Source organism: Neoarius graeffei, chromosome 5 (genome assembly GCF_027579695.1).
Source record: "Neoarius graeffei isolate fNeoGra1 chromosome 5, fNeoGra1.pri, whole genome shotgun sequence".
Taxonomy (NCBI): domain Eukaryota; kingdom Metazoa; phylum Chordata; class Actinopteri; order Siluriformes; family Ariidae; genus Neoarius; species Neoarius graeffei.
The window spans coordinates 60426521-60453196 of NC_083573.1; the positions used below are offsets into that span (position 1 = coordinate 60426521).

Sequence of the window (26676 nt, forward strand, 5' to 3'; positions counted from 1 at the left end):
CTTTTGATATTGAAGATAAGTGTTAAATGTGATTTTTAGCTTGCGTACCCTGATTGTAAGACAACCCCTATGTATTTTTTAATTGGTATTAGCTACAGTGCTAAGCAATGCCATTTCTGTAATGATTGCAATAGCTGATGTCTTATTTCGTCTACTTGAACTTTTAGTGTCAATAAACATCTGTTAAAGGAACAGGAGTCTCGCATCCAATCAATGGGCAGCATATAAACCATCAGAAACATGAACATGACTTGGAGCTTGGAAGTTACAACAGGACAATGAACCCAAAACACACATCAGAGCTGGTTGTGGAGGATAAAGCAGGCTAACATTAAGCTTAAAACAAGTCCTGACTTCAACCCTATTGAAAACATATGGACCGTGCTTATAAGTCGAGTCCATGCCAAGAAAAAAAAAAAATCTAATTGAACTCTACCAGTTCTACCATGAAGAGTCGTGAAATATCCAACCAGAATTCTGCCAGAAGCTTGTTCATGGTAAACAAAATGTTTGGTCAAGGTGAATCTTGCGACGAGACATTTTACCCAAATATTCGGTGTGCTGTATATTAATTTGACCCTGTATGTAATTTTGACCCTGTGTTTTCAGAAAACCCAAAAATTAAAACTTGTGCACCAAATTCTAGTGTCTTTTTTTTTTTTTTAAATTAAAGATGTATGCTGTACATTCTGCTACAGAAAGAACAGTTCAAAGACATTACTGAAAGCCTAGTGTCAGAGTGCAGGCACTTACGGATGTATGTGCAGAGGAGAGTGGGGAAGGAGACTGTAGACAAAGCTAAAATGAGGGACTGGAGGCGAGGTCAGGAAACAAGCGAGGGTTGAGCGATCGGCAAACAACGTAGAGTAGGCGAGACAAAGGTCATAAAATAAGGCAAGCAAAGGTCAGAAAATCAAGAGACATAAAATGCAAGGCTTGGTATGGACTGGATTAAACAGAACAATACAGTGGTACCTCGGGTTACGAACTTAATTTGTTCTTTGACTCCGTTCGTGATGCATGTTTGTGTGGATGTAGAGCATGGAACTCTTTCCTGAGGAGAGGGTCTAGAATGTCCTTGGCGGGAACCCAGCTTTGTTCTTTGGGTCCATAACCTTCCCAATCTACCAGGTATTCGACTTGCCCTCTACTGTGTCTAGAGTCGAGGATCTTATTTACCTGGTAGATAAGACCCCAGGTTTCTGAAAGTATGTGCGGCTGAACTAGGTGAGCCTTTACAACGCGTCTTCAACCTCAGCCTACATCTTGGGAGGGTGTCAACATTGTGGAAGACATCATGCCTCATCCCAGTTCCTAAGAAGCCACACCCCAGTGAACTGAATGATTTTAGGCCTGTTGCCTTAACCTCCCACATAATGAAGACAATGGAGCGGCTACTACTGCACCTCCTCAGACCCCAAGTCAGTCATGCACTCGATCAGCTACAGTTCGCATACCAGGATAAAGTAGGAGTGGATGATGCCATCATCTACCTGCTGCACAGAGCTTACCCAGATAGCAGAGGGTCGTTGATTCGACGTGGAATCATCGGCATGTTCTTCGACCTATACGCCGTCGAATCACCGTCGATCACCGACGTTGATTCAACACCGCTTTGCTCATACGAGTTTCCGTTGAAACGACGTTGAAAAGTGGCTGGTGGTCGACAGAGAATAGACCCCCTTTCACCCTTTATTCAACTACGTATTTCGGTCGATTTATAGTTGAATTTTCGGCGATGATTCATCCAACTTTACTTCCTGTTTTATGTACAACAGGAAGGCTACAAATTAAGCAAAACAGGCTAAATTAAACTAGCTAACAATAAAGCATTGGGGCTCTTGCCTAGGATGAACACACACACATGCATACTTCAACCATGAAAGTGAAACTTAATTTATATCAATGTGCGTAGGCTACGTCCTGTTTAATGTACAACAGGATATAAAAATGCATGCAACAATGCACCTCTCCTAATGTTTGTCAAGCTATCTAATGAGGCATAACTTTTAACATTTATAAGGAACAGAACACACTTGAACAAGTTCTTAGAAACATTTTATGATTTATTTATAATTGTGGCCTATTCCTCCTGCGGCGCAGACCTGTACATGGAAACAGAAAAACATAACCAAAATTAATTTGATGCAGCATTGATAAAGAAAGTCAGCAGTAGGCTATGGGTTTCTAAATGCCACCCTACCTCATTATTTGGACATGGGGAAAAACTATATTTAAAATCCAAAGAGGGATGGAGGGAGGAAAATTAAAACAAAAGAAAGAAATGAAATATAGAGTAGAGAATATTTGATAAAATTAAGGATGTTTTTATTCAGTAAACATTTAAAAAAATGTTCTACAACACTCTAGCCTAGTGACTTACCAGTAACAAAATAGACTTGAAGTATTCAGATCCGCTCTGCATAAAGCAGCTAAATCCTCTCTCTGTCTCCTGGCAGAAAGCTCCTTGGTTTGCTTGTGTCTCAATCACAGCTGGTATTCTGTAGAAAGACTTCTTTTCACCTTTCCCATCAGCTTTGTTAGAACACCCTAACACAGCACAAAAGTATACCATTGTAGGTTTATGATGAACCAAGTGCCTCGTGGGTTCACATACCGCGCGCTGCCTTTATTTCCCCCAAATCACGAGTTTGTTGGTCTTCCAATGTGGCGCAGGGTTTGTTTACTTCCGGTTTCAGGTGACGTCAGTGAAAGGGGTCTAATGGGGGCATTACCGCCACCCACTGGATTGGGGTGTAAAGCAGTCTGAACAAAACGTGTAAACATAAACATAGGAGAAATGAACCCGTTTTTCTAACTCGTCCTCAGTCTACTTTTCTTTTTTGATTAGTCTGGATTTGATATTGTAAATTTAAATGTGAATCAATGTATATTCATCGGACATGAACAAATGAATAAATCTTGAGTAATCTTGAGGCGTGTGTGTCCGGGGCGCGGTGTCGCGGGGGGATCGAACGAACCCTCCGATCCCCCCTGGCTACGGGCCAGTTGCTCATCCTACCAATGTTGAAAACTGGCCGGCAAAAGTGACGATGGTTCAACGTCGTATATTCAACCTTCTCTGATGGTCGACAGATCAACCTTTACCCACGTTGATTCAACGGTGATAAATCGACCCTCTCAGACGGCGGAGAAATCGACGTTTCACGGCGCCGTTTCAACGTTCATTTTCTGACGTACGACGGAAACCGACCATTCTGACCAAAACTCTACGTCGTTTCAATGACCCTCTGCTATCGGGGTACTCTCACCTAGACTGTTCGGTTATCCCACCGAAAGGGGGCATCAAGACGCAGTAGATCGTAATAACTTTTTGTGGTTCTTTATTCCTTTTCAATTCAAGTTTAGTTCCACGTTTTCTTTAGTGGTTTCACACTTTCATTAGCTGAATTCAAGTTCATTTCCACATTTCTTTAGTTGAATTCAAGGTTTAGTTCCACAATCTTAAACACAAGAGGCCATAAGGCCATGATATAAGTGAAAGCCAAGTCCACTAAACAACAACATCAGAGTACACAAACATGTAGCAATAGGCTAAAGATGAAAATATGTATCCAGAATTATAAATATTACAGTTAAATGTAAATCGCATTATACATGTCTATAATGTCAACATAATCAGTAAATGCACATTTAACTGAATAAGGAAAAGGCCACAATACAACAACAGCCTTGCTCTTTAACTCTAGCCACACAAGTTTAGCATTGCAAATAAACCACATAGCATAGCAGAGTTAGCACAGCATAGCAGTTAGCAATGTAAATAAATAGCATAGCACAGTTAGCACAACATAGCAGCAACATAACACATAGCCATAATATTCAACATTGCATTAAACCACTTGTTACTAAACATCATAGCCATTACCAGTAAGTTTAACACTATATTTACACACTACATTTACACAAGACAAGCCCACAAATAATACTTATCTGCGCAACCAAGAGCACAAAGCCATAAATGCAATTATCAGTAAACTAATTAATTGTCAACGCAAACGTCGGATCAAATCAGATACCGCGACCAGCGCCAAGCTTACAAACAGTGGATTTCACCCAGTGGACTAAAACAGTGGATTAAGGCCAAAAGTACAATTTAAAACCGCAGCTTGAATGAATGAAGGAGAGATGACTTACCAGTGGTGTACTGCTGTCTTGATGGAACGCCATACTAAAACTTTGGATCTCGCGCTGGTTTAAAGTGCACATGCAGCTCCAATTGGATGCCAAATCGGCAGCTTCAGATCGCATTGGCTCGCGTCACAACAGTTAAATTTGCCCTGCACACCAACCAGGTAAGACATCTCTCTCGCTCATTTTCTTGCGTTGCGTTGTTTTTAATTTCATTTGCCGCGTGCAACCTAGTGAACTCCACCCACTATCTCGGCCACGCACCGTGAGCAAAACAAAACATAGAGGAAATGGTGCTGTGAGAATCATATTTTTCGATTTCTCCAGTGCCTTTAAACACCATTCGGCCCCCCTGTTGAGAGAGAAGCCTACTGCAGATGAGGGTAGACCCACACCTAGTCTCCTGGATAATAAACTACCTTACCATGAGACCACAGTTTGTGAGGCTGAAGGACTGTGTCTCTGGGACTGTGATCAGTAGTACGGGTGCCCCACAAGGAACTGTCCTCTCTCCTGTTTTGTTCACCCTCTACACGTCAGATTTTAGTTACAACTCTGAGCTATGCCATATGCAGAAGTTCTCTGACGACACAGCTATTGTGGCATGTATCAGGGATGGACAAGAAAGGGAGTACAGGAACCTGGTGAAGGACTTTGTGGAATGGTGCAGGGCAAACTATCTGATGTTGAATACCTCCAAGACCAAGGAGATGGTGGTGTATTATAGGAGGTCCAGCTCCCCTCCACTCCCAGTCTCCACTGAGGCGGTTAATGTGGAAGTAGTTAAGTCCTACAAGTACCTGGGGCTGCACCTGGATAATAAACTGGACTGGACAGCTAACACAGATGCACTTTACAAGAAGGGGCAGAGTCGACTCTATTTCCTGAGAAGGCTGGGGTCTTTTAACATAGCTGCAATAAACTCCTGCTGATGTTTTACCAGTCTGTCATCACCAGCGTTCTCTTCTATGCTGTGGTATGCTGGGGCGGCAGTGCCAAGAGGAGGGACACTGGACGTATAGACAGACTGGTGAGAAAAGCTGGCTCTGTGGTTGGCGCTGAGCTAGAGCCTATTGAGGTATTTCACCCACGTGACCAAGTCATGTGATGCTGCCATTTTGGACGGCACAGCTCGAATCAGTTTGAATGCGAGGAAGGCGACAAACGAAAAACATAAAAGAAAAAGGAGCGAGATGCAGAAAACACCTTCACTATCCAGCGACGTAGGGCATTTACAGGACGAGCAGAGGGAGAGGTATTTGCAAAAATTGAGGTTAGCAGGCTTAGAGAACGACGTTTACCTGCTTCCACCAGGATTGTTCACTGACCCATCGCCATACACAGGTTTGGGCGATTAGAATAGAATATTGAATAGAATATTATTTTCCTTTTGATGAATAAAGTTTATAAATACTACTTATATCATGTCATAGCCGGAGCACGCCAGCGAGCTCCCCCGGCGCGCCAGCGAGCTCCCCCGGCGCGCCAGCGAGCTCCGGCGCCTGAGCGCGCTAGCGAGCTCCCCCGGCGCGCTAGCGAGCTCCCCGGCGCCCGAGCGAGCTCCGGCTATGACATGATATAAGTAGTATTTAGAAACTTTATTCATCAAAAGGAAAATAATACATGACAAACAGGAGAACAAAATGTCTGCTACATGCAACCCTAGACAAATTAACACTGCCTTGTTTCACTGCTCAGATGGGTTAACAAACACTGACCCATTTACTTTTTGCTATATATTTTATCAAAATTGCGTTGACTGATAAACTAACCTGAAATTAAATGATCACTGCAAAGTCTGGAGTACTCTGTTGGCTCCCAATCGTGTCTCTTCACAGCTGCAATCCATTTGGCCCTCTTGTCTGGGTCAGTAGGAAACCGGTAAAAGGAGAGTCCTGCACGCTGTCCCTGTCTGTTGTGGCAGCCCACAGCACAACAAGCAAACACCATGGTTATTTATAGAGTGCTTACTGACAAATTAATCTATTCTACAGTGGGGCAAAAAAGTATTTAGTCAGTCACCAATTGTGCAAGTTCTCCCACTTAAAAAGATGAGAGGCCTGTAATTTTCATCATAGGTACACTTCAACTATGAGAGACAGAATGAGAAAAAAAAATCCAGAAAATTACATTGTCTGATTTTTAAAGAATTTATTTGCAAATTATGGTGGAAAATAAGTATTTGGTCAATAACAAAAGTTCATCTCAATACTTTGTTATATACCCTTTGTTGGCAATGACAGAGGTCAAACGTTTTCTGTAAGTCTTCACAAGGCTTTCACACACTGTTGCTGGTATTTTGGCCCATTCCTCCATGCAGATCTCCTCTAGAGCAGTGATGTTTTGGGGCTGTCGCTGGGCAACACGGACTTTCAACTCCCTCCAAAGATTTTCTATGGGGTTGAGATCTGGAGACTGGCTAGGCCACTCCAGGACCTTGAAATGCTTCTTACGAAGCCACTCCTTCGTTGCCCGGGCGGTGTGTTTGGGATCATTGTCATGCTGAAAGACCCAGCCACGTTTCATCTTCAATGCCCTTGCTGATGGAAGGAGGTTTTCACTCAAAATCTCACGATACATGGCCCCATTCATTCTTTCCTTTACACGGATCAGTTGTCCTGGTCCCTTTGTAGAAAAACAGCCCCAAAGCATGATGTTTCCACCCCCATGCTTCACAGTAGGTATGGTGTTCTTTGGATGTAACTCAGCATTCTTTCTCCTCCAAACACAACAAGTTGAGTTTTTACCAAAAAGTTCTATCTTGGTTTCATCTGACCATATGACATTCTCCCAATCCTCTTCTGGATCATCCAAATGCTCTCTAGCAAACTTCAGATGGGCCTGGACATGTACTGGCTTAAGCAGGGGGACATGTCTGGCACTGCAGGATTTGAGTCCCTGGCAGCGTAGTGTGTTACTGATGGTAGCCTTTGTTACTTTGGTCCCAGCTCTCTGCAGGTCATTCACTAGGTCCCCCCGTGTGGTTCTGGGATTTTTGTTCAACGTTCTTGTGATTATTTTGACCTCATGGGGTGAGATCTTGTGTGGAGCCCCAGATTGAGGGAGATTATCAGTGGTCTTGTATGTCTTCCATTTTCTAATAATTGCTCCCACAGTTGATTTCTTCACACCAAGCTGCTTACCTATTGCAGATTCAGTCTTCCCAGCCTGGTGCAGGTCTACAATTTTGTTTCTGGTGTCCTTTGACAGCTCTTTGGTCTTGGCCATAGTGGAGTTTGGAGTGTGACTGTTTGAGGTTGTGGACAGGTGTCTTTTATACTGATAACGAGTTCAAACAGGTGCCATTAATACAGGTAACGAGTGGAGGACAGAGGAGCCTCTTAAAGAAGTTACAGGTCTGTGAGAGCCAGAAATCTTGCTTGTTTGTAGGTGACCAAATACTTATTTTACTGAGGAATTTACCAATTAATTCATTAAAAATCCTACAATGTGATTTCCTGGATTCTTTCCCCCCATTCTGTCTCTCATAGTTGAAGTGTACCTATGATGAAAATTACAGGCCCCTCTCATCTTTTTAAGTGGGAGAACTTGCACAATTGGTGGCTGACTAAATACTTTTTTGCCCCACTGTAGGTGTCTGTAACACGTTTTTTTCCAAGCTGGTTCTCCCTCTCTGTCTGCAGCGTTAGTATGTAGCTTGCCATCCAAAATGGCGGACACCGGGGCGTCATGTGACCCTGTGACGTCAGGTGAAATACCTCAATAGCATCGATAGTTGAGAAAAGGACCCTCAGCAAACTCCTGCTAATTATGGACAATGAGCACCATCCCCTATACAGCACATTGAACAGGCAGAAAAGCCTGTTCAGTGGCAGACTGCACTCTCTGTCATGCTCAACAGACAGGCTGAGAAAATCTTTTGTTCCCCGGGTCATTCAATTTTTTAACTCTTCCCTGAGGGGGTAGGGAAAAATGGACTACTGGGTTTGAGTTTTGTTTTTTGGGAATTCACCTGTTTTTTTTTTTATGTTCATTTTTCACTCTACCTTTTTATATTTTGCATTCCATATGCACTTTATATTTTATATTTCATATTTTACAACCCCGATTCCAAAAAAGTTGGGACAAAGTACAAATTGTAAATAAAAACAGAATGCAATGATGTTGAAGTTTCAAAATTCCATATTTTATTCAGAATAGAACATAGATGACATATCAAATGTTTAAACTGAGAAAAATGTATCATTTAAAGAGAAAAATTAGGTGATTTTAAATTTCATGACAACAACACATCTCAAAGTTGGGACAAGGCCATGTTTACCACTGTGAGACATCCCCTTTTCTCTTTACAACAGTCTGTAAACGTCTGGGGACTGAGGAGACAAGTTGCTTAAGTTTAGGGATAGGAATGTTAACCCATTCTTGTCTAATGTAGGATTCTAGTTGCTCAACTTTCTTAGGTCTTTTTTGTCGTATCTTCCGTTTTATGATGCACCAAATGTTTTCTATGGGTGAAAGATCTGGACTGCAGGCTGGCCAGTTCAGTACCCGGACCCTCCTTCTACGCAGCCATGATGCTGTAATTGATGCAGTATGTGGTTTGGCATTGTCATGTTGGAAAATGCAAGGTCTTCCCTGAAAGAGACGTCGTCTGGATGGGAGCATATGTTGCTCTAGAACCTGGATATACCTTTCAGCATTGATGGTGTCTTTCCAGATGTGTAAGCTGCCTATGCCACACGCACTAATGCAACCCCATACCATCAGAGATGCAGGCTTCTGAACTGAGCGCTGACAACAACTTGGGTCGTCCTTCTCCTCTTTAGTCTGAATAACATGGTGTAGGTATCATGCACCATTTTGTGTCTAAGAACTACAACTCCCAGCCAACTTCCGTGTTGACTACGTCACGCCTGGGCAGGATCACGTACATCACATTCTTCAGGTTTCACATAAGAGACTTGGAAACTCCATTTTTCTTTGTCTCTGGTGTCTGAACTCAGTGGAGAACAGACCATAGAGGGATGCTCACCATCGGACCGTCCGAAACCACGACTCTTTCCTGCAAGAGACACGTTTTAGAACGTTCTCCTCCTTCTATCCACCCTTGATCACGGTGGACTCCGGAAACGCGTGCGCTTTAGCTCAAGTGGGTTATAAACCGGTTTTTTTTCAGTCATTCTTTTAGTACGTACTAGACTGCAACCAAATAGGCAGTTTATTGGTGTTGGGAGCAGCTGGACCGTCCTAACCCTGTCTGATCAGAACTTTCTTCTCACGAGCTACGAAGATCTTCAAAGAAAACTTCAGAGCAACCTCTCTCACTTCTCTCTCTCTCTCTCACCGAAGCGCAAACTTCTCCAGTAAGACTGCTTCCTACAAAAGGCGAGACTTTTTGCAGTAAGAAAGGCATTGGGCAAAAGTTTAAGTCTTAGGAATTAGTTATTCACTTAATGTGAAGTTATATGAAGTTAACTGAAGTGTATACACTGAATTTTGGTTCTCTATCATTGGTTTGTTGATTTAAAATTGGTTAATCCATAAGTTTGTGCATCTCTCTCTCTCTCTCTTATTCCTTACTAAAATCATCAATTTCATTCTTATTATACATTTTGACCTTATTAAGATTTCAGTGAGTTTGATAATGTTATGAGTGTGGAATTACTTTGTTACTTAGAAAACACGTGCTCACTAAGGCTACGTTTACACTAGACCGTATCTGTCTCGTTTTCTTCGCGGATGCACTGTCCGTTTACATTAAACCGCCTGGAAACGGGAATCCGCCAGCGTCCACGTATTCAATCCAGATCGTGTCAGCTCCGGTGCTGTGTAAACATTCAAAATACGCGGATACGCTGTGCTGAGCTCTAGCTGGCGTCTCATTGGACAACGTCACTGTGACATCCACCTTCCTGATTCGCTGGCGTTGGTCATGTGACGTGACTGCTGAAAAATGGCGCGGACTTCCGCCTTGTATCACCTTTCATTAAAGAGTATAAAAGTATGAAAATACTGCAAATACTGATGCAAATACTGCCCATTGTGTAGTTATGATTGTCTTTAGGCTTGCCATCCTTCCACTTGCAAGTAGTAAGTGATATACGCTGGGATCTCACACACAGCGGCTCAGTCCCGAATCGTGGCTTGTGCACTTCACTCGCGCGCTGTGTGAGCTGCGCAGGGCCGGAGTGCGCACCCTCCAGAGAGCACTCGCTGTTTAGGGCGGAGTGATTTGGAGCGCAGGATGCCTGCGGAGCCGAGCGTATCCGCGTATTGGCGTTGCTGTGTGCACGGCTAACGGTTTTAGTGTAAACGCGAATCGTTTTAAGAACGTTAATCTGATGATCCGCTGATTCGACGTAATGTAAACGTAGCCTAAATCATGATTCACCTCCCCCAAGATTGTAGATAACATTCCACAGCCACAAGAGCCAACCCTCTCAAGAGAGACCCAAGGTCGGTCTCTCTCTCTCTCTCTCACCCACACACACACATTCATATACACACACCTCACTGTATATATTCCAACTGATTATCCATTTTTGATCTTTGTATAATTAATTTATTATCAAAGCTGTGTGTATTCATCTGCTGTTTCAATATTTTGAAGTTGCCCAATCGCAAAGAATTCAAAGGTGTAGACAATTTATGTAATATTGTAAGTGATCAATAATGATATACCATAATTTAGCTGTTTGGTGATTGTTAGGTTTATATAAGTATTATTCTTATTATTCTTATAAGTATCATTATTAAAATGGTGACAAAATTAAGAGTTAACTTAAGGTTCAGTTAAAAATGACCTTCTGTCTCGGCTGGACATTGTTTGGGAGCATTTTGTTTATGAAATGTGTATTTTGAACAGAGAAGTGTCTGAAGGACCCACCAAGGTCTGTTTTAGTGTCAGATCGACCCACACACACTTTAATGTTGGATGTAATGGTAGCCTTATTGCTGAACAAAGAGTTAAGACTCTTGTATTATATTTTTATAGTATAGTTATAGTATATATTATTATTAGTATATATTATAGTATATATTACTTATAGTATATTTTAGAGCTTTTTAAGATCCTTTATTATTTTGGACTATTGCATATACTATGGCAGTGATTTTAAACTGTTCCTGTGTAGCCTTACCTTCGTCCAGTGGAGAAGAACACTTCTTTGTTAGACCAAACACAGTCTTTGTTTAAAACATTGTCGTAAAAACATCTCACGCACTTTGACGTGCGTAAATGAAATTGCTGAATTGCTGAAATATTATTTTGCTTATGGATGAACCCCAACAGTAATTTAACCAGGATTAATGGTATGATTCACTAAATGATTCACTAAATGATTCACTGATTCGATTCACTGAATGCGTCACTTCAAACGATTCAAATGAGACTGATTCTATGGTATGATTCAATTCAAATGAGTCAAATTAAATGATTCAATAGGATTGATTCATTTTAATTATTAACCTTCAAATTTAATGAGACTGATTTCATGTAATTATTAAAGATTGATCACTTATCCAATCCTAAATACACAAAATCATTAATTACACCTACATAATTGGTGCCCCGTGTGAGGCGATTGGTTTGTCGACTTCTTGAGTATTGTTACAGCAGATTCAGCCACTGCTATGGTATATCCCCAGGTGTGTTAAAACAGGAGTGTGATAACCATATCACAAATTCTAACAACCTATTGATAACTTAGGATAAGAGAACATCTCCAAACAAATAAACCTTGTTAATTAATTAATTACATAGTTAATGTTAATTAATCATAATTGATTAATAATTAACTAATTGATTGGTTAATTACCCAATCTAAGTAAAATGGCATCCCCTCATGCCTCAGAGACTGAAGACAATGGCCAAGACGTGTCTCTTTTTGAGGTCATCGCAGACCTCATTCACTGCTCCGACTCCGAAAGGGCAACCATTAGGGGCATGAGTAGGCATGATTGCCAAGCTAACATAATCAACTCAATAGCACAAATGAGAGATCCAAAGAGAACAACAATCAGTGTCCAAGATGCACTAGGTAAACTATTCTTGTTACACTTCCAAGATGCTGATCAGGAGATCAGATCCCTCCGCGGAGAAGTTGATAGGCTGACCTCCAGCAACGCCGAGCTGACAGCCGAGGTCAATGATCTATCTAGGGAGCGCAGCCTCTTGAAGGACTCCCTCGATGAGTGCGCCGAAAGGCTAGAGAAAGCCAAGAAAGGCGCCAGAAGGGCTGCCAAGGAGCAGAACCCTAAAGAGGGGCGCGAGAGACCCCCAACCATGCGTCAAAGTTTAGAGCGGGAAGAGGCATCCAAACTGGACACCGAGGATTACCTGGTCGAGCACCAGGCGCCCCGCCAACCTCCATCAACTCGCTACACGACTCCGTTGTCGTCTAGCCAGGGTGGAGTCACCCTGCGCTCATCCCGAGCCCAGGCCTGTAGCACACCTAGGTCAGTGCGCTACAGCTTCCCTGATCTACCTTCGGGTGAATCAGACTACGACTCTCGTGCGGAATGGGAGCAATTCCAGAGTAGCTCAGATAGTGAGCACTCAGGAAAGCGAAAGGGGTCGCGTAAAGACGCGCACCAAGCCCTCCACATACGGCAAATTGACCTACTGGCCAAAGATATCGAGCGATTCGATCCCGATAATAAAAGAACTCTCGTAAATGATTATTTACGAGAAATTGACCGATGCCTGATGGACCTACCGAGAGCCACAACGTGAGAGAAGCTTAAACTGGTCTGGGAGACCTCCAGTAGTAGCGTCCGTGCTTTCTTAGAGACACTACCACCAAACGTTCGTGATAGTTATTCGAAACTTCGCAATTACATGAGGGAAGAATATGCACCATACACGGATGAAACCTCCGCGACATTGTGTGCTATACAAATCAAACAGAAACGGTCTCAGGCGCCTCGTGAATATTATAGACGGCTACGTACCGCCTACTTTCAGGGTAGCAATGCACCAGGTTTAGAAGAAGATAGGGGCTTCAAATCCCTTTTCCTACATAACCTCCACCCAAGCGTGTGGACTCAAGTCACACTGACATGTCGACAAAATTGCTACTCGATGAAGGAAACTAGGCAGCTAGCCCAAATGACCTGGGAGACCATCGTTAAACCCACAAATGGGAACGACGATGAACCCAGAGTCCTTAGCCTCCAGGGTGAGGACAAGCCCCCGCTAACCTTACAAGGAGGTGAAGCACTGAAAGGGGGACCCACCTGGAAAACTCCCAGTCCAGCCCGATCCTTGCCGAGCCATCACCAAGGTGAGTGGGAGAATCGGCAAGGTAAGGCCAGGAGAGACCGATGGCAAGGTCATAGTGACTATGGCAACCGCCCATCATGTAAAAAGGGTCATAAGGAACAAAGTGGTTGGCAGCAAGACCATCATCCCCGCTCTGGCCAGAGATGGCAGGAGCGTTCTGACCGTAACACTAAACGTAGAGGTAGAAATGAACAACACAGTGACTCGGACCAACCTGATGAGTCCCACTCAGAACTGGACTCTTTGAAGGCCTGCTTGGCTGAATTTAGGAAACTGTTACAGGAACAGTCAAATTCCTCAACCGATAAAACCAAAGAGCCCGAGAAAAATGACAAAAGCTATCTACTGGCATGACTAGGCCAGGAACCATGGGTAGATCTCGTGAAAGGGGGAGGAGATCCCATCTGAAACAGCAGGCGAGGGTCAGGATGTAGGGCCCCCCCTGGTGGTGAAGGCAAACACACAAAACGCACCTCTCACGTGCGCTAAAGTCTTCACCACCATCTTTGACACACGTCTCTCACAAGGCGACCCAATCCCAACCAAGCCCTGCAATATAAACTTAGTCAGCTTTACACAAATCAAAATCCCACAGTCGTTGGATCCCACTAAACATGCACAAACTCGTTGCAATGAGATTAGTGCGAACACTGATCAACCAAGTGCCACGCGAGATCAAATTTCTGATGAACTTCAGTTCATGTCTTTGCACACCGAGTCCGGTGTCGAAACATCCGACATCGTGATTCCCCCTAGTGGCCACAATTCTTTGAAAAACCTCCCTCTATCCATCGACTCAGACACAGACACCCATTTCACTGTTGGTGTAATGGCTGCGCTGTGGAACATGTTAGGCATCGAGGCGAAATTCCATATCGTGTACCACCCTCAATTCTCTGGTCAGGCTGAGCGAGCCATTCAAACCATTGTGAGCATGCTGCAGAAGTATGTCACCCCCCATGGTAAAATTTGGGATGTGAAGCTTCCCTTGGTGCTAAGGGCCATCAGGTCCACCCCTCATCGCACCACTGGAGTCACACCTTTTGAGATGATGACTGGGCGAGAAATGGTTCTTCCCCTGCATCTCGTATACAAACCAGAGGACATGAGCGTCACAACTGCATACACCGCACATCAACATGTCAGCGACCTACGACGCCACCTACAGTCAACCTTTACAGGTGCCCAAAAGAATCTTGATTCGAGTGTAGGACACAAAGCCTACTATGCCCGAATCTCAGAGAAGTTCCTACCATCCTGTTTGAGACCTTTCGATCGTGGGAAAACCGTTCCCCGTCGTGTATCACATTAGGACACCCCGACCTAATCAAACGCTCTCATATCGATGGGTCCATAATAATCGAAGCAAACTTTTTGAACAGTCCTCACTCCAAAAGGGGGTGGAGGATAGCTAGGCCCATCCTGTCTACTTAGCTTGTAGGCATCACTTATCTTTAAGCGTATACTAACACTCCCGATCACATTTATCAACCCAATAAAAAAAAAAAAAACCTTATGTATGTTACAGAATGGACTTCCTCGGAATCCTGTGCATCCTCTTCACCCTACAACTGAGTCAGTCAAGTGAGGTGGTGGAGCCTGGCCCCCCAGCTGGCATAGTCCTGCAGGAGGCTTCTGGGCTCCTTCTTACAAACTGTCACATCCACACTCAACAGGTATACACCCGGCTAGACCCATGGGCCGTATACTGCAAACACCTCAAGTCACTGATACCTTCGATCGATGATAACGGACCAAATGGCGAGATAACTAACGTAGTTGGACACGCTAGACACACCACTACCCATATGCTAGAACAGTTACAAAAGTTCATAGTCACCGAGGAAGAACTGAGCGGTAAAACACATCAGAAAAGGTTCCTCGGGGGTTTAATTATCGGTGCATCGGTGCATTGTCTGTCATGTGGTTTCAGTGAGGGCTGAAAACAAGTCCTCCATGGCTAAACAGCCGTTCAACAGGAGCACTTGATGGCAGAGTGGTATTATACTTTAAGAAGAGAGCTCTGATTGTTGGGTATGATTTTAATGAGGCCAATGTCTTATCTGGATCCTGAAGGTACCGTTGCACTTCTTCCTCTGCTGTAGAACTGGTCTCCTGTGCACTCTGAAAACAGAAAAAAGTGTCATCGTTTTCTGGCTCATTTCCCATTGAAGCATGTCCAGTGGCGCTGGTTGGTTCTGTGTTGGTTGGATCTGTGTTGAGGAGACGAGCCTCCTGGACCATTGTTCTTTTCATGGACACTCTCTCATCATCAGCAAGCCACCAGAGTCGGAATTTGGGGATGGTTGATGCTGCCATCCTTGCCTCGTGAGAGACCAATACAGCTGCAAATCGAGTGTCAATAGCTTTGATGATTGCCAAGAGTATATGGGATGAGAATTGCACTTGTGCCACCTTCTCAGATAACTTGGCTTTCAAACTCAGAAGGGTGGGGATCACATACCCAAAATAACAGTTCTTTTCCCCCTGGAGCAGGTTGATTGAGTGGGCAAGTGGTTTTAGGATTTTTGTGTACTCTTTGAGAAACAATGTTTCTTGAGGATGAAGTTTTGCCACCTTCAGTTGGTCACAAATTTCATTGAGCTGATTTTCAGGAAGGCTCATTAGTTTCTCAATTGCATTATACTCCGAACTCCACCTAGTCACGCAAGGAACAACGCATCTCATTTGGGCGACTTCTTCAATGATGTCAGCAGCACCTGATGAGCGATGGGACTTGTTCCAGATGGCAGCACATTTTGCCATTGCACTCCTGTACAACTTTCTGGAAAGCCCCTGAGAAGCAGCTTTTTCAATGTCAGTTGTGGCAATGAGATTTAACATGTATGCAGCACATCAATGGTGTGGTGGCAAGAAGTTAAGCTCGTCATTCTCTTGGTCTTCATCGAGTGCTGTATTGACATCGGCAAACTGCACCTCATCATTTTCTTCTGCATCATCTTCTGTCTCTGAATCTCCATATTCGCTGAAAGCTTTGACAAAATTACTCCCATTGTCAGTCACTGTGGCAGTGACCTTGCCTTGAATATGGAACTCTGCATGAACTTGACTGATTTTGGCAGCAATGACGTCAAAGGTGTGACGGCCTCTGCTTCTCGCACATGCCAGTGCAGCAGACTTGCGATCCAAGCTATCGGACTCAATCCAGTGGCATGTGATGCCTATAAAGCTACGGTGATTAGCAGTCCATATGTCTGCGGTGGTGCACACATATTCAGGATTTTCAAGGATTCTGGTTTGATTTTCTTTCATTTTTTCAAAGCTTTTCTCAATTTGTAGCATTAATGTTTTTCTGCGTACTGAGGTCCTTCCCCCACTTAAGCCTTCAACCAACTGGCGGAAGGTGGTATTCTCAACAGCAGAAAAGGGCTGAACTTCATTAATTATGTAATCAAAAACCAATGAATTCACTTTCCTTTGTGTGATGGCTGGAGTGGTAAGTATGGCTTGTTTGAGAGGAGGGGGGGTCTCTCTGCTACTTTCTCCACCAACATGATCCATGTTTGCCTTGGGTAGACTGTGCAGACTGTGCATGGCTCTGGGATGAACCCTCTAAGGGGAAAAAAAGACAAAAAACAAACAAAAAAAAACATTATTGATAGTGACATGCTTTCTATATGACATCACAGCTGCCTTTAATCATGTCCAGTTGGCATTCCTTTCAGAACAAATTAACATACTGGGAGTGTACTACATTAACCAACACTGTAATTCCAAATACACACAAGGGAAATAATTCTATATCTAAACTAAAAGTATATTGCTAGCTAATGTTAACCACATACCATAAACCATACCATGTATGTTATTTGCTAATGTTAACCACAAATAGCCTACACAAAGGCTAGAGAATCGTTTTGTCAATCTCTTTAAAGAACATTATTATCATCATCATCATTATCAACAACAAGTAGATTCGACAAGGGCAGACCTGTACTAAATGAGTGCAATATTCCAAAATGACCACTCGTGACATTATAGGCTAGTAGCATATCGGGACAACTTGCTAGTTGAATATGAAAGGACTAAATATGAGAGGACTAAAGCGGAGTCCATCAGAATTTTGGTTCCACAAGGCAACATAATGTTTGAACTTAGCTAAGTCCTGTTATATTACTAAGGCCAAATAAAAAAAAATAGTGTGTTTCCGGTAACCCGACCGATCGAGAATTTCCACGTCGAAATTGCCGACTGTAAAGTTTTTATTACAAATTTCCCTCGATATTTTAGTGTAAGCGGCATTAGTTTGTCATAATTTTTTGTTTCAATGCATTCAAGTTGTGAAAGAAACGATAAAAAGTAAAATGTTTCGCCACTTCTATCAGCCCTCCTGCATAAACATGGAAGCGCACTTGTATACTGAAAGAGGAAGGAAAACTGAGCCGAGCCGCCATTTTGAATCCTCATTCAAGGCTGTAATGCAAATTGCTTCCTTTTCAGTATACAAGTGCACTTCCATGGCAGGGAAAAACACTACATTTTGCTGCCTATGTAGTCCCCTATTTATACAAATAGGAGTCATTCAGGATTCAGCCATGTTTTTGCTCGGTGTTTTTGCTCGACCCACGTTCTACAGTAGGCTAGGCTAGGCCGTCTGCTTTTAATGGAAGTAGCCCCTAGCCTAGGACGTTATTTTCACGTTATTTCTTGATAAGGTGTTTTCACGTTATTACATGAAAATATCATGAAATATCGCTTCCGTAGATCATAACTCGAACTCTCGCGATATTTTTTTTTATTCGTTTAAAGATTTAAAACACTTATTTTATTATGATGTGTGGTATAAAGGATTCTGTGCCAAAATACTATTTTGTAAGATGTTTACTTGTGTTAATTTTTTCAAACAAAATAAAAAAAAATTCAGAAAAAAAAACCTTTCCTACCTACCGACCTTATTTTAGTATTTCATGTTACCGGAAACACACTATTTTTTTTTTTTTTGGCCTAATACTCGATAAGACCCACCTAGTTTGGTTTCATAAAAAGCAAGCACATGACAAAAACGGACAATTGTTTGCTAACACCAGCTAGCAAGATTTGCTTGATGGAGTAGCCTTTATGCTAATGTTAAAATCACGCAAATAGGCTACTATTATGTTCCTGAAGTGGCACACAACCTACATTACCAGATACACACAACTAAAACAATCTAGTTGCAGTAGGCTAACGTTTGATTTTTAAAACTTACTGTTAGATGTTTGCTCAGGTTAGATGTAGAGTCTCTGGATTTGGACAGCAGCTTGGTTGCTGGCAAGCAGAGTTTACACTGCACGGCCAGATTCTGCTCATCTTTGTGTCCTTTAAATATAAAGTGGTGCCTTAATTTCCAGGAGAAAAACGCGTTCTTGCCTGTGAGGTGGCTCTGCTCTTGCTCCTCATGGTGGGTTGGTTTGGGCTCCTTGTCCTCTTCCATTGTGTGATTGTGACTGACTGACGCTGCCAACGTTAACCGCTCTTGCTTGCGTTCTATTTCTGTTTGGGTTTTCGGCGGCCGCGGCTATCACTGTTTTTCCTGTGGCGCGGTGACGTCATGCGGTAGCCCTCTATAGCCTAAAATGTGAAAAGGGAAGTACCGCCGTGTAATCCATTTATTTCAACAAAGTAACTATAATCCGATTACCACTTATTAAAACAGTAACTGTAACGGATTACAGTTACTCATGATTTGTACTCTGATTACGTAACACCGGTACATGTAATCCGTTACTCCCCAACACTGGTAGTGGCAAGGTCCCATCGTATCTCACACCCCTTAGCTTGGTGGAGAATATACTACAATCCACCACTACTACTAACGTGCATTCCTCGCAAATACACCTGGCATATAGTCTCGGCAGTGTTATCCCCATTTTTGTGAGTCCACAAGATTTGGAGATAGGTTTCATACTAAATTTACCCATCATTGAGAAAAACAACATATATAAACTCAAGTCTGTCCTAAACGTGGGTTTCTGGAAAAACAATGTCCGTATACACATACAGACACCACCCATGGTAGCATACCATGACGACAACCCCTCTGTCTATTTTATTCCCAACCTAGAGATGTGCACCTCCACTAAAGACATCCACTGGGTCTGCCCAAGCAACCCATTTCTTAGAGACACTACGGATCGCCTGTGCGGTCTGAGGGCGAAAGCGCCCGAACAAAAGTGTTTAGGCCAAATGTCCACAAAGGACGAGGATATGGAAACTAAAGTAGAGAGAGCTGGTAGTCGGTGGGTTGTTAACACTCCAAAAACTGAAATCTTGATGTCATACAACCAGCACAACACAGCCACAAGAATGAAAATCCCAAACCAAACGGTGTTCCTTAGGTTGGGTTTACATTAGACCGTATCAGCGGATCATCAGATTAACGTTTTTAAAAATGATTCGCGTGCACACAGCAATGCCAATACACGATTCGCATGCACACAGCAACGCCAATACACGGATACGCTAATCACATGACTAATTCGGCACGTAAGTTGAAATGTGTCAGTGCGGCTCATTGCTTCCTCCTCAGCGGCTGCGCTCCAAATCACTCCGCCCTGAACAGCGAGTGCCCTCTGGAGGGTGCGCACTCCAGCCCTGCGCAGCTCACAGAGCGCGCGAGTGAAGCACACGAGCAGTGATTCGGGACTGAGCCGCTGTGTGTGTGATCCCAGTGCATATCGGGCAGCATGCGCAAGTCACTCACCACTTGCAAGTGGAAGGATGGCAAGCCTAAAGACAATCATAACTACACAATGGGCAGTATTTGCATCAGTATTTGCAGTATTTTCATACTTTTATACTCTTTAATGAAAGGTGATACAAGGCGGAAGTCCGCGTCGTTTTTCAGCAGTCGTGTCACATGACCAACACCAGCGAATCAGGAAGGTGGATGTCACAGTGACGTTGTCCAATGACGACGTCAGCTAGAGCTCAGCACAGCGTATCCGCGTATCTCAATGTTTACACAGCACCGGATCAAATACGAACTGGGTTGAATACGTGGGCTCTGGTGGATTCCCATTTCCCGGCGTTTTAATGTGAACGGACAGTGCATCCGCGAAGAAAACGAGACAGATACGGTCTAATGTAAACTTGTCCTTAGTGTACCACAGGGAGCCACCATTCACATAGGTGACATCACCCTACACCATCTTAGTACTGACCGGTATGTTTCGGAGATTGAGATGATAGATGCCTTCGAAGGTTATGATCTTGAGATCAGTAACACCCTCCAACAGCAACTGCTGGTTGAAGGGACCAAAACGGTGAAATTTAGTTTAGGTCAGAATGGAGTTTCGACCATAGTCTCCCAAAACCGGGTCAGAGAGTCACCTGACCTAGAATTTACCATAAGTCTGATTGTTTTGGGACTTATTCTCAGTGGCTGGGTCTTTTCCGCTGGTATCACATGCATGCTACACAAACGAATAGCGACGCTATACGCCAAGCTGGATAAAGGGGTCTGCGTTCCTGACAGCTTCGGCCATAGTAGCGCACGCTTTCTGGCCAAACCACCTGTTGCCGTTACCTTGCCAGAAGATTAGGTTTAACACCCTAAACACTAACACTTCTTCTTTTCTCTACTCCACTTCCTCTCTTTTCCTGTTTTATTATTTTCTTTGAGTAGGAAATGAAGTATATATGTAGTGTTCACTGTTTAAATTTTGAGGTAACCCTAATCTAGTTAGATAGTGATTATATGCCCAAGTGCCTATGACGATTATATGCCCAAGTGCCTATGGTGATTGTATGCTCAAATGCCTCTACTTCCAACTGTCTCACTGGAACTCACAAGTTTACACAGTCTTCACAGGACACCATGAACTGTACAGAACAAATTTACCTCAAGGACTATGGACACGGCGATGATATGGTACGATGCTCTCAGTGCTAAGACTCTGTCATACCCCTGAGACCAAAAGGGGGAATGTAGGTATCATGCGCCATCTTGTGTCTAAGAACTACAACTCCCAGCCAACTTCCACGTTGACTATGTCACGCCTGGGTGGGATCACGTACATCACATTCTTCAGGTTTCACATAAGAGACTTGGAAACTCCATTTTTCTTTGTCTCTGGTGTCTGAACTCAGTGGAGAACAGACCATAGAGGGACGCTCACCATCGGACCGTCCGAAACCACGACTCTTTCCTGCAAGAGACACGTTTTAGAACGTTCTCCTCCTTCTATCCACCCTTGATCACGGTGGACTCCGGAAACGCGCGCGCTTTAACTCAAGTGAGTTATAAACCGTTTTTTTTCAGTCATTCTTTTAGTACGTACTAGACTGCAACCAAATAGGCAGTTTATTGGTGTTGGGAGCGGCTGGACCGTCCTAACCCTGTCTGATCAGAACTTTCTTCTCACGAGCTACGAAGATCTTCAAAGAAAACTTCAGAGCAACCGCTCTCACTTCTCTCTCTCTCTCTCTCTCTCTCTCTCTCTCTCTCTCTCTCTCACCGAAGCGCAAACTTCTCCAGTAAGACTGCTTTCTATAAAAGGCGAGACTTTTTGCAGTAAGAAAGGCATTGGGCAAAAGTTTAAGTCTTAGGAATTAGTTATTCACTTAATGTGAAGTTATATGAAGTTAACTGAAGTGTATACACTGAATTTTGGTTCTCTATCATTTGTTTGTTGATTTTAAAATTGGTTAATCCATAAGTTTGTGCATGTCTCTCTCTCTTATTCCTTACTAAAATCCTCAATTTCATTCTTATTATACATTTTGACCTTATTAAGATTTCAGTGAGTTTGATAATGTTATGAGTGTGGAATTCCTTTGTTACTTAGAAAACACATACTCACTAAATCATGAGGATTCACCTCCCCCAAGATTGCAGATAACATTCCACAGCCACAAGAGCCAACCCTCTCAAGAGAGATCCAAGGTGTCTCTCTCTCTCCCTCTCTTTCACACACACACACACCCACACACACACACATTCATATACACACACCTCACTGTGTATATATTCCAACTGATTATCCATTTTTGATCTTTGTATAATAAATTCATTTATTATCAAAGCTGTGTGTATTCATCTGCTGTTTCGATATTTTGAAGTTGCCCAATCACAAAGAATTCAAAGGTGTAGACAATTTATGTAATATTGTAAGTGATCAATAATGATATACCATAATTTAGCTGTTTGGTAATTTAACCAGGATTAATGGTATGATTCACTAATTCACTAAATGATTCACTGATTCGATTCACTGAATGATTCACTTCAAACGATTCAAATGAGACTGATTCTATGGTATGATTCAATTCAAATGAGTCAAATTAAATGATTCAATAGGATTGATTCATTTTAATTATTAACCTTCAAATTTAATGAGACTGATTTCATGTAATTATTAACGATTGATCACTTATCCAATCCTAAATACACTAAATCATTAATTACACCTACAACGGCATCCCTGATTTCCATAAAGAACTTCAAATTTTGATTCGTCTGACCACAGAACAATTTTCCACTTTGCCACAGTCCATTTTAAATGAGCCTTGGCCCAGAGAAGACGTCTGCGCTTCTGGATCATGTTTAGATACAGCTTCTTCTTTGAACTATAGAGTTTTAGCTGGCAACGGCGGATGGCACGGTGAATTGTGTTCACAGATAATGTTCTCTGGAAATATTCCTGAGCCCATTTTGTGATTTCCAATACAGAAGCATGCCTGTATGTGATGCAGTGCCGTCTAAAGGCCTCTGCATGCTTGTGCGACAAGGCTTTCGCAGATAGCTTTTCGCAGACAGTTGTAATTTATTGTTGAGCGGGGGAATAGGCGTGCGCGATGTTATTCACCGGCACAACGCAAGGGGGCGAGAAGTCGCTAGGAGTAGTTGGTGGGTGTGGTTAATGGAGTGTTTATCCTCCGGTTGCTTATAATGACTAGAACTTTTTTATAATGACTAGAACTGGAGTCGTATAGATGTCTGTACTTCTTCACTTCCTCAATCAACCGCTCTTCATGCTGCTCCATCTTCGCTCGTGTTTTTAAAAATGCTGGTCGTGAAAACAAAACAAACCGGGAAAGTAGGGAAGCGGAAGTGCGTGTACAGCGGGTAGAGTGGACCAATCAGAGCTGTCTTGTCTGCGAGGCTTCTGCGGTGGTCACAATTTTTGGGAGGTGCGCGCAGAGCGTCTGCGAAGGTGGGGGGGCTACGCAGACACTGTCTGCAACACTGTCTGCGAGGACTGGGTTGTCAGCATAAATTGGCCTTAAGGGCCCGAAGATCACAGGCACCCAGTATGGTTTTCCGGCCTTGACCCTTATGCACAGAGATTCTTCCAGATTCTCTGAATCTTTTGATGATATTATGCACTCTAGATGATATGTTCAAACTCTTTGCAATTTTACACTGTCGAACTCCTTTCTGATATTGCTCCACTATTTGTCGGTGCAGAATTAGGGGGATTGGTGATCCTCTTCCCATCTTTACTTCTGAGAGCCACTGCCACTCCAAGATGCTCTTTTTATACCCAGTCATGTTAATGACCTATTGCCAATTGACCTAATGAGTTGCAATTTGGTCCTCCAGCTGTTCCTTTTTTGTACCTTTAACTTTTCCAGCCTCTTATTGCCCCTGTCCCAACTTTTTTGAGATGTGTTGCTGTCATGAAATTTCAAATGAGCCAATATTTGGCATGAAATTTCAAAATGTCTCACTTTCGACATTTGATATGTTGTCTATGTTCTATTGTGAATACAATATCAGTTTTTGAGATTTGTAAATTATTGCATTCCGTTTTATTTACAATTTGTACTTTGTCCCAACTTTTTTGGAATCGGGGTTGTGTGTGTGTGTGTGTGTGTATATATATATATATATATATATATATATATATATATATATATATATATATATATATTTCTTTTTATTTTGGTAAGCGTAGTTTGGTCGGGCAGTTGCAAAATAAGAATTTCATTACTTAATAATAAACCACTGTGTCTGTTATTGTGTATATGACAAATAAAAAATCTTGAATCTTTATGCCTGAATTTAAGCAAATATTCCTTCTGTCCAGCCAGTGCAGTAATCAGTTCTTTCCTGTTCTGACTGACTTTTTTTTTTTGCACTATAAATACAGACTGTGATTTTTATGCCTCATTCCTATAGACTTATGGACACTTTGACCCACCTTTTGCACTATCCCCCTATTGGTGCACTCATAGTGACTGAATGTGGAATATGCATTCACCATGATTGTCCATTCTATTGGTGTTGTGTTTTTCTTTGTCCTTGTGTGTTGAATGTACAGTATAAGTATGTGTCTTATGAGCTATGGGATGTCTAAATGTCCTTTTGGATCATTAAAGTTATTTATATATATATATATATATATATATATATATATATATATATATATATATATATATATATGCTCACCCTCTAAAAGGTGTTCAGGGTGTTCTTGAACTGGTGTGTTTTTGGCAAGGGGGCCCAGGATGGCTGGTTTCAAGTTGGAGATGTGGAATGTGGGAGATGATCTGCTGTGAGGGGGGCATTCTAAGTGGTAGGAAACTTCATTAATTTGATGCAGTACCTTGAATGGCCCAATGTAACGTGTCTGGAGCTTTCTGCAGGTGTTGGGCTCTCTGAGACTTCTTGTGGACACCCATACTCTGTCACCTGGGGAAAAGTCTGGGTTGTCTCCTCGGTGTTTATCCGTGTATTCTTTATACTTAGCATTGCCTGTTTCTAAACATTGTTGAACCTCCTCCCATACTGTTTGGCTGCATGTGAACCAATTCTCCATAGCCTGTATCTGGCTTGGTGCATCATCCCAGGGGAACAAGGGTGGTTGATAACTCCATTTCAGTGCATACTTGGCTAACTGTGTGTGGCAGTGGGGGCGTGGCCAAGCATCAATTTATGAATGGAGGGTGGGGCTGGGGAAGGTGAGTGGCCAAGCCATTACACCTGATGTCAATTAATGTGCGTGTGTGCATGTGAGTGAGTGAGCGAGCGAGCGAGCGAAGCTGAAAAGCTAAGAAAAGTAGTCAAATAAAGTGTGTGTGTGTGTGTGTGTGTGAGAACATCAACTCCCGCCTGCCATGCTTCTGTGCACCACCCACATCAGGGATCTGTTACAGTGGTGCTGAAACCTAGGAGTACAGAAGGGAACCACCACGCGGAGTCCTCCCTATTCAAAGAGCTTAACCATGCCCTTGCTACCATCCAGCAGAACCAGCATCAAGCACTGATCACCCTCTAGAAGGAGCAAGAGCAACACTGAAGCCTTGATGCTGGCCCAGCAGGAAGATTGCCAGGTGTTCTTGCATCTGCTCGCATTGGCAAGGGCTTTGACCATCACCCACAGCAGGCACCCTCATGAAGATGGGCCTGCAGGATGATCTGGAAGCGTTCCTCGACCTCTTTGAGCAAGCAGCTGAAACGTGAGGGTAGCCGCTCAAACGGCGCGCGGTGCGCCTCCTCCTGCTTCTGACTGGCGAGGCGCAGCTCGCAGCACAGCAGCTCTCTGAGGACATTCGACTGATGTACGCTGACCTGAAGAAAGCCATCCTGCAGCATGTCAGCAGCTCCCCGGAACAGCACTGCCAGCACTTCGGTCGCTGGCATTGGAGGAGGTTGGCTGGCCATTCACATTCGGCCAGTAACTCTGGGACGCCTGCCGGCGGTGACTGAGGGTGGAGGATCGCGACGCCAGTGGGATCATCGATCTGGTGGCACTGGAACAGTTCATTTTTCAACTTCCAGAAGGAATGACGGAATGGGTCCAGTGTCATCGCCCGGCCTCGCTAGAACAAGCTATTGAGTTGGCAGAGGACCATCTGGTGGTGGTTCCGATGGTAGGCGGGTGAGGCGCCTCTCCTCGTTTCCTGTCTCTCTCTCTCCTTTTCCCCTCCTCTCTCTCTCTCTCTCTCTCTCTCTCTCTTCCCCACTCCGTTCCCCCACCGCAGAGGAGGTGGCGGCTGGCTCCTCCCCAGCCAGCCCCTCACACCTGTGGTGTCCTCCTATCTCCCTCTTCCATGTCTCTGTCTTCTCCCCCTCAGGTCAGTGATGCCCATAACACTGGTGCAGAGGGAAAGCCTGAGCCAGTGTGCTGGCACGGCAGGGAGCCGGAGCATCTCCAGAGTCAGGGCTCCGCAATGGAGGTGGGAGCTGTGATCCAGATCCCCAACGCATCAGGGACTGTCCCTGATTGGGCTGGAACGTATTGCATGCCGGTAAACGTTCAAGGGGATACGTATTGCGCGTTAGTGGATTCCGGTTGCAATCAGACCTCGATTCACCAAAGCCTGGTACAAGG

The 26676-nt window shown here is 43.5% G+C and overlaps 1 protein-coding gene across 1 annotated transcript; it reads right to left on the reverse strand.

Annotated features, from left to right (window-relative positions):
• Positions 1–2066: 2066 nt before the first annotated feature.
• LOC132886087 (peroxynitrite isomerase THAP4-like) lies at positions 2067–6130 on the reverse strand. The gene is made up of 3 exons (XM_060920643.1): positions 5925–6130; positions 2384–2550; positions 2067–2105 (listed from the first exon to the last, which is right to left on the reverse strand). Exons 1-3 carry the CDS (start codon positions 6100–6102, stop codon positions 2067–2069), a joined length of 384 nt encoding a protein of 127 aa, XP_060776626.1. The 5' UTR covers positions 6103–6130.
• Between the last annotated feature and the right edge of the window lie 20546 nt (positions 6131–26676).